This window comes from Lepeophtheirus salmonis, chromosome 3 (assembly GCF_016086655.4).
Source record: "Lepeophtheirus salmonis chromosome 3, UVic_Lsal_1.4, whole genome shotgun sequence".
Classification (NCBI taxonomy): Eukaryota; Metazoa; Arthropoda; class Copepoda; order Siphonostomatoida; family Caligidae; genus Lepeophtheirus; species Lepeophtheirus salmonis.
In genome coordinates, this window is record NC_052133.2 from 17,152,666 (window position 1) to 17,164,956 (window position 12,291).

A 12,291-nucleotide genomic window follows, 5' to 3' on the forward strand; every position below is an offset into this window, starting at 1 on the left:
TAAATATTTATGTACTCTAAAGGGTTGTAATTTTATGAGAGTCTCGGGTCTATTTATGGAAGTCATTTTGAGGAAATATATCGTAGATTTTTCGTATTTATGTATGTATAATGTACAAATGTCTTAACATACATACATATTTATTTATAATATGTATACAAGAAGACATTGTAATAAATTGCCTTAGTTAGGCGCCAAATCACGACTTAAATATAAGTATAACTCACTCTCTGTGTTTGATGGCTTCTTTTTTCATTTTCTTGTTTTGACAAGAAAAGTCAAAGAGATGAAAGTAAAAATTGTATACATATTTTTAAATTCGTTTTTATTTACTAAACATAAACAGTGCGGAAATATTATACAAATATATGTATTCGTAGGCATAGGAAATGTTAAAATAGTAAACGTCTTAGTTAGATCGATATTAGCACTGATTATTTTCTTTATATCGAGTTAAAAGTGTTAAACTACTACAGAAAGTTTTGAAACTAAAATGAACGAATTAAATAATTATGTATAATTTTGAATATATTTAATATCCCTAATAACTTTGTTCATACCATTTATAATTATGATATTAAAGATAATTAATCCGGAATATTACCAACGTAGGCCTCAATAACAGTTTTCAGGCGACAGCAGAATTTCCTGCAGGTTCTTTTGATGTAGGCCTTTGGCATAACAACCCCTCCCCTTTTTGACATCATCTTTTAAGGCTTCAACATTTGAGTGTTATACTCAGCAGGCTTAGGACTCTACCTAGCATCAAATTCTATAATCCATAAATTCAGATCTGATGATTGAGGAGGCTAAAAATTAACCAGAAAAACTGGAGCATAACTGATGCTCCACTTATTTACCATCTCTTGTCTCAGAAGTGGTACATTTTGGGCTCGTAGAGAGACATTATCAGCCTCTTTGATGATCCTTGACGCGGTGGGTTTTGAAACATAAACGTTTATGGACATCTCCGGTATCAAGAGATCGAGGGGGTCTTTAAAGACTTTGAATATAGCTTCAGTAGTCAATTTTTTTGGATTACCCCTCTGCCATGCTTCTCTGATATCCTCAACCTTATCAGCTGCTCCTTGAAAGGATTTTCTTTGAACCATGTTTATCCTCAATGACTACTTTTGGGGAAATTCTGTTGGCAAGAAAGGTTCCAATCTTGTGAATGCGACCTGATAATAAAATCTAATTTTTTGAATTGAACATAAATGAAAAGAAGAAACTTTGGACTCTTTTTAGAAGGGAAAAAGAATCAAGTTTTAGTTTTACAAATTGTCTCAAAACTTTTGCACGACACGGTAGCAGTAAAATTAAAGTAATGACTAATTTAAAATGTCATTTTAAAGTTAATTTTAAGTTCAATTCTACCCTTAATCAAACAAGGACTTATAATTCCAGAGAAAACCCTCATTATGACTCTATGCCTTTCCTGAACACAGGTACTAGTGACTAATGTATACTTAAATGTTCTCTCCTGAATAATTAAATAACAATGAGAACAGCATTTTAAAAAAAACACTCTTTAGATTACCAATTACAAAAAATCTTGCACATGTTGTGATCATATTTTATACAACTTTATGTACATTGCTCAATAAGTCACCTCCAGGAAGTCACCTTTTTAATTGGGTTGACATCTTGAATTCTGTAAAAGGAAAGAAAAGTTACATACGTCAGGAGGGAAAATGATAAGGTGAAGTCATATGTGGTCAAATAAAAAGTTCGTAAGACAAGAACTCAGCTCAAACTTGGAAGGGAGTTTTTTACTTGTTTTAATTATCTGATTTGAAAAGGTTCTTGCAATGTCAATACGTCAAATTGTTCTACCTATAACGTTAATCCCCCAATATATTAAGGAAAACAATAATAATAATTGTCTTTTTTTACACGTCATCAAAGTGTTGATCTAACCCACAGCCCCTTACCTCCCACCATCCCACTAAAAAATCCTCCGGCCACCTCTTAAGATGCATGTAAATTACCCTTACCGACATTTTATTTACTACTTATAGTCGAAAAGGTATTAAAATACTGAAATCGGTATTGGTATTATGTTAAAATTAATTGATACTTAAAATGAATGCTATTTAGAAAAAAATAGCATTCATTTTATGTGAAAAAAAGAAGGGGAAATGAATATTTTATTGATACAATTTTAGATATATAGTTTTCAGACGTTGGAAATAAAATTATTACTGACCTTTTTAAATTACAGCAAATCTATAATAGCTAAAAAAAAATTAAAAAAACAATAACAACAATGATTTCAAATTTTTGAGTTCCTAGTTAAAAGTAAATCATTGTGTTTTATTAAAAACAAGTTAAAATACTACTGAGTGCTTTATATAATAAAGATCAGTAAAGGAATACTTAATTAACTTAAAATTTATGTTATTAATTATTTTAACAACAAATGAAAAATTTGACTATTACTTTAGGATTTACAATACTGACTTAAGGAAACATTGATTGTTCATAGAACTTTCAGAAAGATAGGATTTCAACTTTTTGATGCAATCCATTTGAGTTTCAATGTATCTACAACTCTCTAGTTTGTCACGGTTTTTCTGATCTTTTAAATACTTAACTTGACGTTGAAGTCAGACGTCATAGGATGGAAACTTCCTGTCGTAGCGTATTTAAAAAATTACTACGAACTACATTTACCGGTGGAAACTTGAAACCCAGACACTTGGAAAGAAAAATGAAAATAACTACCATTCTTTAATTTATACATTTAATAAAAATTATTATTAATCTTTTCTCTGATACATTTCCAATGTCAAATTGATTTATTCTGTTCCTCCGCCATAGGCCTCAACGTTCTGTTGATGGACCCTCTCGATATTCGGTCAGAAAGAACATTCGAGGTGATGGACATTCAGACTGCTTGGTCACCACATTCTCTTGTCCCAGAAAGTGATATTGTTAGCTAAGAAGGTCTGAGTAATTTTTACAATGTGAGCCAGTAGCCCATCTTGCCGTCAAGGAAATTTGCCTGAACCCAGACCCAGGGGACCTGTAACCCTCGAGTAACGAGATCAGGGGCGTCCTTGAGGGCATCTGAGTTAATGATGGGTTTTTTTCCGGAGCCCTCGTTTCTCTGTATGACCTCTTTTGGTCTAGCCTCTTTTTGATATTGTAGATGGTCTTACGAACCATTTTCGTTTGGAGAGTGACCCACACGAACAAGAGTTGATTCGCTATTCCTTGAATCTCGCTGCAATTACATTTCTCGTCGTCCGATTTTTAAAAAATCAGAAAGCAGTGGGTGCTTGAGATACATGCCTACATATACAATTACAGACAGCTCTAATTTACTTACACAGAACCTCTCAAATCTATATAATGCAAGTGTGCAAGTTGAATGTTTCCACCCGGTAATTTCATAAGAGTATATTGTGTACAAGTTGCGATTTGTATACAAGTTGTTACTTGAACAAACAGATTGTACAAGTTACAATTTATGCGCCTTATAACGCCTTATTTAATTACATTTGTAGTCATTTTAATTACAAACTATAGACTGCGTGGGCACCCAAAACTTGCAGTAGCATGACTTAATTACGAAAAGCTTGATTTTTATGGAATCAAGAAAATACAACTCAAAACCTATTCCTGATATTTTGAAATATTACATTTGGCTATAGTTCTTATTCAATATGTCCTCCTTCAACAGCAATATCAGCGTCAACACGCCGGCGAACAGATTGGACGCTCTTGACGATGAAGGCCATGTGAATGGCGTACTACACTTTCATGATGGTAGCTCAGAGCAGATCCAAATTTGGAGGAGGCAAAAAAAATTATCCAAGATGTAGCAAACTGCAAAGTCCAGAGAGTGAAGACCAGAAGTCAGCCATATTGTCACTGCAAAAGTTATAGTTCTTCTTGGCTGTATGGGAGGGGCACTCCTTAAAGGACTTCTTGATGTTGTAAGCAGTCTGGATGGAGATGCCAACTGTCTCTACAGCCTTCTCGACTCTGATCCCCGCGAGAAGGGCATCGCACACATGTTGCCTCTTTGCTCCGACATTTTTCATCTTAGAGACATGGAATGGAAACAAAACTTGCTTATTTTTGTTTCAGCTGTCGTTTGATGGGGTATTGAAACCTTGGAATTCAAAAATACGAGGATAAAATCGTAATTAGAGGCTACTCCCACTTTAGAATCCCCACTCTAAACCTATTTTTCGCAGATTTAATGACTAATACGCCATTTAATGATCTCGCCCTTCTTCCAAGTAACTAAAATTATTGTAATTTATTTGCAGCGATGGCTGTGGGACAATCTAGGGTTTTATTATTTCTGACCGGGGTAAGGAAATCTATAAAGACAGACGTAAAAGTTTCTGGACCATTTTATAAATCTGCAACCCATCGCTTCATTCATAATATAAATATTGCCTCTTTGGTATTAATATGGATAATTCAATATCAGGCTTTGAACAAGGGATCAAACAAATCATAAACTACATTTCTTGTATCGTTGTCCAAATACGTGCTTTTGAATCATTAAGAGATCCTTTGAATGGAATGATGACAAAATAAACTGTAGGATCATAAATATTCATTCTCAAAAAGGAAATTGCAAGATGGAAATGGATTGAAATGATTTATCCTATGAAATAAATGATATATATTTTTCTTACGAATTCATTTGAAAACTAACTTTTTATTTCTTCGATAATAATAATAAAATTAATGAAGTTATCAAATTCATTTTGAAAAGTTTTTAAATGAATTTTCTTTTTTTCTTCTCAAAGTCAATTTATTTTTTTTATTAGTAGATTATTTAAGAACGAAATTGAATATTCATTAAAATAAGAATAAAAAGTCTTTCTTTCTAAAGAAGAAAAAAAAGTAAGTAGCTTGCTGGCTGACAAGCTTCTTCTAGCTTGCTCTCTCCCTCTTAAATAAGTACATATACTATAACATACAGGATGTATCAAGTGATAAGATGAGAATATTTAACATCTAGAAGTTTCATTTTTCTGACGGACTGACATACGATGTTAAAAGTTATTTAAACTATTTTTAAATTCAATCTCCTGCCCCACACTCTTCTTCTACTTCTTCGTCTTTTTAAGCTCAAACAGCTGTTCCCTAATAGCATTACTCGCTTCCGCTGAACGTACACTCGTAACAGCAGAGAGTAGAAAGCTATATCCTTAACTTTCTTTCATGATGCTCGCAGGGTGACCTGCAAATGGGTGATCACCTCTAATGGGTATTAGAATAGGTGCTGTACGTAAAAAGGGGGCTTTCCTGATTGCTTTCTTGAGTTATTTTTGGCTTCCTTCATTTCCTCTTTACTTCGTGTGTGTGTGTGTGTAACATGAAAGTATTTCGACCTGAGACATTATTCCCCCTCTTCTTTGCGCGCCTACATAGGTAGCTACAAGCTAGCTATACAGCAGCAACAATTAAAAAGGGGGAAAAGAGAGAGAAAATAATAAAAAAAAATTCTTCTTTTTTTCCCCCATCTCTTCTCTTCACCTGAAGAAAAAGTTAGTTTCTGCCTCTGATTTAAACTCATTCGTCTAGTGAAATGAAAATCTCTGCCAATTTTTTCGATAATTGAAGCCAAGAAATTAAAAAAAAAACAAATAATAAAACAATTTCAAAAAAAAAAAATTCCCGCGTAAAAAATCACCTTAAAATCTCCTGAAGAAAAAAGTGAGGACAGACTGACCATTATTGATAAGTACGTGCTTACCATGGATCGCGGTGGAATGCCGTTGGAACTCATTCCAACGACTTCCTCCGTGGTCCGAGACGCAGTGTTTGTAGAGTCCATAGACTCTCCTTCAAGTGCACCTGGAAACTCCTCTGGAGGAGTAGATGATGAGTCATCAGAGCTGGCATCCACTACTTCGGTTGTAGCTGCAGGTACAACCCCCACAGGAGGTCTACAACTCACCACTATCACTGTAGCCGTGCCTGCACCACTCAGTCCTGTTGGAAACGATTCCAATGCGTCAAATAATGGGAGTGTGAACGGTGGGGGTCCTGGCGGAGGGACTCTGCCACCTCCACCTCCACTCTCTCTACCAAATGTGCCGCAGCCTACTCCACAGGACTCGTCCAATTCCTCCCATTCCACGCCGACTTTCAAATGGAAGTATGAACAAAATAAGGAGAAACAGCTTGGAACGTCCTTGGTGAGTTGGTTTTGCTTTGTATTTCCAAATAGCTCTGTCTTACGTCTCAGTATTGTACCTCACTAAAAAATGACGACACAAAAAAAGTCAAAAAGGATTTAGAAAGTAAAAAAAACAAAAAAAATACCGTGCAATCATTCACTTAATGCAAATGCATGCAAAAATATGTAGAAACATCCTCTCATAATAATAGCCATAAATTATTAGTATTATTCTTTTCAAAATAAGTAAAAGTCATACTTTAGACATATTTTCTAACTTTTTACGTTTCCTAAATAAAGTTACAAGAAAAATTAGAAATAGAGGTGGTAGGCTGTGTCATGTTCATGAGTCTCTCAAATGGATTCCTATTGTCCATCAGAGCAAGTAACTCCTACACCCAAATTTTTACAATAGGTATATATATTTTTATATTCTGTCAAATATGTGATAAGTTATTTTATTATTTTTTTCTCTCTTATCAAAGGTTTTTAATACTCCCAAATTTTATTTTATCCTATTATTATTTACAATCACTTCTTAATTGATAATAAGGCATAAAAAAGTCATTATCACTCACTCCTCCTACGAGACAACGCAGCGCAACGCACGTCATAATGTGGTTCAAACTTTAATCTTTGGCGAAAAAGTATTTTATATACTTATTTATGTCTTAAGTTATAAGAGTTTTCTCTTCTTCTAATCAAATAGTATAAATACCTTTATTGTATTTGATATAGATTTTATGGATGAAACAGCAACTCTTTGCCGTTTTTCCTTTACTATTATTGACATAGTTAATGTTATTTAGTTTTTTATGGCAAAATAGAAAATTTAACACGTCTCTCTTTAATTGTATCTCGCAACCTTTATGGTAAAAAGAAAGAGAGCAAAAAAGACCCAAACTCAGTGGGTAGTAACAATTCTTTCTCAATGTGAAATAATAATTTCACACAATGATTGTTCGGAATAGTTTACAGACGAACAAGAGATTTAACCAACCAACCTGTCTTACACTGATTAAGTGGGGGAAAACATAAAAATAGACAGCTGATGACAAAATAAAGTGTACATTTTGTGTTAGTGAGGAATAACGCCGTGTTAAGTTTAAATACTGAATAATATAAATCAAAAGTGAGAAAAAGTCCATATATTGCAAGTCCTAGCCAAATGTTTACCTAAAAGTCAAAGTCCTTGAATATTTTTTTCCTGCCCAATGTGGGTTCTTATATTTTCATTTTAAGCACATTTGAGATCCATAATGATTATACGTGTAGAGTGGGGAATACTTTCCTGAGATCAGTAGCAACAAACATTCAACTAGAAGTCAAGTCTCAAGTCCTTACATACAAGTCCAAGTCCTTGAATATTTTTTCTTTGAGTCTAATGCGAGTTCTTAGATTTCCATTTCAGGTCCATAATCATTATATAAGGCCCATAGTGTTAAGGGAATGCTGAGCTCGGCATAAGCTACTTTTCAAGTCCAGGTTGAGTTGTGAGTCTTCATTATCAAGTAGAAGTCGAATATCAACTATGAAGTTCATGTCAAGCAGTGATTCTTTGACTCTGAGATCCAGTCAAGTAGAAATTAGTCTTCTAAATATTAACTTAAGTCGAGTCACAAATACCAAGTTTATGATCAGACATCTGATTAGTTTTGAGTCAGTCCTAATTTATTCGGTCTAATCCAGTCTTAGGATCGGTCTTATTAATTCTTGATAACGGTCCGTAAGACTGTTGGTCCTCCGGACTATAAGTACTAGAACTGTTTAAAAAAGGAAGAGATACAGTTGAATGACGGCATCAAACAGCAAACTTAAAAAGTTTTGGGATGGTTACGCAGGACTCAATTGATCAAGACAAAGGTTTCAGTCCTAAATAATATCCGACACTAGACAACTACCAATATATTTATACATAAACCTAGTATTTGTAGAATTTTATTTAAAAAACAGCAACTCTTTGGCGTTTTTATTCACTACTATATACATACTATTTAGTTTCTTAGTAGAAAATCGGATGTATTTAAACTCAAATAATATTGAATAATAAATCTACATAGAGTTTTTAATGATTCCCTCACGGTCCACGGAGTCCTGTAGCCTCAAACTACACGTATTTATCTATATATTATGTATACATTTTTTGAAGAACCTAGCTTCTTAGGTAGTAGGACTCTTCTTGATCACTTGATCATGCGTCCATTCACTCAAAAAAAAAAAAAAAAAAAAAATACAATAACAAGAGAATTTGAGTAATAATAGCTTAATACATTTTTTTATATTTCTACGTGTTGTTATTGTTATACTCGTAATATTAAGAGCATTTCACAGCGTGGAATCTCATGATTGAAAAAAATATTTACTTTTAAGAAAAAAAATAAAAATATTTGAAGGAAAAATTATTGTGGATTATGTAAATGTCATAAAATGATGATTTTTATATTATTTCATGTTTTCTTATATTCCTTAACGATTTTTATTTAATTTACATCCAGCAGCAATCTCGTAAAATTCGTCTTATAATTACAAATATTTCAATGTATGTACTAAATATCTCTTAAAATCCCCACTATAAAGACACCGATTCTAAAAAGTACTATCATCCCTTAAAGGCATTAGTAGATATTCGATGGTTAATTAAAAAGGGAGAAGTGATAAATAACTTATAAATTATCCTTTTTCTCTACTCTCAATAACTGAACACTCCTATACATATATTATGTAGTCGTATAGAAAAATTATACATAATGATAGATTGTTTTAACAAGTACAATGATTTCTTGTTAAAAATTATTTCCCCTTTTCAAAATAAATAAATAAATATTCTTCCCTTTTTTTTCCCTTCTCTTCAGCTCCCCTTCCTAAATTTTTCCTTCCTTTTCAGCCATCTTTATATTTTGGAAGTTAATTATTATTAGTATATATTACTATTGCTGATACTTAGTGAGAGTGATTTAGACGTATAGTTTGATCGAGAATTCGTCTCAGAAAGAGGGTAGATATTTAATCGCTATCAAACCGTTATATAGTTGGTTTTAGACTGAGGCACACTGAAAATTTTACAGCTCCAGACTCACCTTTGAGATTAGATCAATTTAAGACGGATCTTGTTCTCAGGACAAAGAGAGACAAAATGAGCAGGGCTCTAAAGTCTCACTATTGGTGTGAGATTTACTCATTTCGTCCCAATGTCACGCCACATATCTTATTTTCTCAAGCATTTGTAATCAATCATCAATCAAGACAGTATAAATGGCTGATTTAGAGCCACTCAACTTCGTCATTAAGGCCCCTAAATATATCACAAATGTCGTTTTCTCTCAAGTGAATAAATAATACTGTTTATAGGCTGGTTCTTAATTTTTCTGAACATATTTAAAAATTTGGGATCCCAATCAAATGATGTCACATAAAAATATCACGTCGAATTAACAAAACTATAACTGTACCGGTGCGGCTAATTGCAAGTGAGTGTATCTGCAATAGATTCGAAAAGAAGGATTGTCTTATGTACCCCCACACACCTTCCCTACTGGAAGAGAAGGAGGTGGAGGTGATAATATATATACTTTTGGCAAAATCCTCCAGAAAAAACGCCCGAAAAATCTTTTGTAATCATAAATCTTAAAAATGTCTTCGTTCTCTGTTCATTTCTTCTCTGTTTTTTGTTTTTTGTTCTTTCTCTCCCATCTAGTTTAGTACCCCTTTATGAGGTGTTTTATGTTGCTTGTCGTCATTGCTCTTGATTTCTTCGGTATTTTGAGTCTTGATAACAAGTCAAAAGGAATCTTTATCTATTTTGAGCCATTGTCTGATTGTTTTTTTTTTTTCATTTTATATCTTTTATTGGATATTATTGAAGCTCAGGATTCTTTTATTTATTGTTCTTATATCTGTTTCATGTAGGTATTGTGAGGGGCTCCCGTGTGAATTTCAATTTTCAAACATAATCATTTTATTTTTATATAATGGACAATAAAATAATGGAGTTTGCGCCTTTTATTTAGTTGAGAGTCCCTAAAAAAGAGTAGCCCTCAAAGCATGAATTATAGTCAATTTGATCATTATAATAGTAACTTGAATTATTCAGCATATAATAAAAGTATGTTGTCTATAATTTGACATTTTGTACGAATTACCAATTTTGACTTTTTATTGAAGAATCACATCAGTCATTTCAATAATAACCGAATGCGATTTTAGCCTGACGAAAAGACGTCCTCGTACTTTTTTTTTTTATAAATTTATAAAATGTCTGATTTTTTTGTGCAAAAATTGCACGTTCAGTAATTAAATGTCATGTTTTTGACATAATACTACCTACTGTTGCTGTGACGTAATCTCTGCGGTGGTATATTTTCTAAATTGTAATTCAATACAAAAAAGAAGTAGTGTTAGATTCAATATAAAGCTTTCGAGTTCAAGTTTTTGAGGTCTGCATTGAGTAGAGTTCGTGTTATGATAGTACACCAATTTTCAAGTTCGAATTCTTGACAATTGCCACATAATTAGTATTGACGTCATTCCTTTTTATATCCACTATTCTTTTAATAAGAAATGTGAGTCTGTAGTTGTTTACTTATGTTCTTTTGTGTGTGAATATAATATATTTAACTAACCATTACACGAAATTATCAAGTTATGACTATTCAAGTTAAAGTAAAGTCATTTTTGAAGAAAAAAAAATATATATATATATTCACTGCAATTTGGTGTCATTTTTAGAAAATAATGGGCTTTAGTAATGTCGTATTATTTTCAAGTTTGAATAACACTCTAAAAAAAATTAATTCTCCTTTTTTTTAAACTACCATGCAAAAATTGTTCATGTATAAATTGCCTAAAATTGCATTTCCCATATTCTACAAACAACAATGTTGGGGCCAAGTATCTTCTTTATTATAAATCAAAATATTTTCACCGTATGCTATACTTTCATATTGATCTATTAAAATTAATTATTTACTGCATATTTACTAATGATGGACCTGTGGTCATTTGACTCTATAATGCGCCACAGAGTACCTATTAATGTGTAATTTTGATCAAAAAGTCACAAATTACACCATAAATACAAAGATATATTAACTACCTAACATAATTTCAACTGTTAAATTAATAATTAATGTATGTTCAATACAAGTCCATAAAACTCTGCATTCAAAAGGTTCTTAGTATTTGTATTTTACAGATTGTAACTTATATATAGGGGGGGGGGAATGTCAAATTCGTTAGGAATAATAGTAACTTGCAAATGATGTCATACAAGTATTCCTAGGCCATAATGTTGCTTTAAGTTTTAAAGAGAGCTTATTTACAGCCCAAAAAGATGACACAAGTAACTTTCTATAAAAACTTTATGTCTATAATGAGTGTGTTTTATTGAATGTATCCATGGAAATCAATCTTTTATAAACAAGAGATTAATGAGAAGAAAATGACTTTTAATCAAATAATTACATAACTAATTATTGGATTCCTAGATACTTTTTTATAGGAAATTTCAATTTTATACATTCACAATTTCAATGTTATTAAGTTTACTGTTCCCATCTTAGGGATGTAATTCCATGTGGGCCCAAATAATGTTTTCAATAATAGTATTTATCAGTTTGTTAAGGGTGAGTCATCCATACTCACTCCAACTAGGCCCATTTTTTTTAAAAAAACGTGCTAAGGCAATGTATCTATTTGCGTTTGAGAGTGCCTACATATATAAAAAATATTTGTAAAAAACTAAATCATATAATCCCTCAATAAGCATATATGGGTACTCAATTAATGCTTTATATGAGTAAATTAAGATCATACTTCAACCGTTTTTCCTAAAACGCTCTGCATATATTTAGATAAGTGTTTCTCAAACTTTTTTCCTTTGGGTACCCACCTTAGATACTATTTGAGTATGTGGTCTTTACTAATTATTATGCCGGTTGCACTCAATCCACTTATATTTAAGTTCAAATTGACCTGAGTCAACTTAAAAACAGATATAAGTCAAAAGTTTCTTGACTTAAAAATGGGATTTAAAAAAAAAAAGAGACTTTATATAAATACATAGTTTGACAAGCAATCTCCCATCTTCCCATCAGTTATGACATCCCCTTGCCCAAATTGCAACTCTTTATGTATACGAT

At 32.3% G+C, this 12,291-nt stretch overlaps 1 protein-coding gene and 1 long non-coding RNA gene across 10 annotated transcripts in view; one reads left to right on the plus strand and one right to left on the minus strand.

Moving 5' to 3' along the window:
* LOC121114021 (uncharacterized) overlaps nt 1-12,291 on the plus strand; it is a 133,299-nt gene that overhangs the window by 69,223 nt on the left and 51,785 nt on the right. For 5 of the 9 annotated variants that reach the window (XM_040707834.2, XM_040707836.2, XM_040707835.2 and 2 more), the window contains exon 1: nt 5,374-6,173. The exons of the other annotated variants lie outside the window; for them this stretch is intronic. In XM_040707834.2, the coding sequence (XP_040563768.1) occupies nt 5,730-6,173 (444 nt within the window). In that variant the 5' untranslated portion in view covers nt 5,374-5,729. Of the gene's footprint in view, nt 1-5,373; nt 6,174-12,291 lie in introns of those variants that run through there. 9 annotated transcript variants of the gene reach the window in all.
* LOC139904929 (uncharacterized) lies at nt 1,045-1,673 on the minus strand. The gene is made up of 3 exons (XR_011779256.1): nt 1,541-1,673; nt 1,378-1,483; nt 1,045-1,181 (listed from the first exon to the last, which is right to left on the minus strand). It is a non-coding gene; the product is annotated as an uncharacterized lncRNA (long non-coding RNA).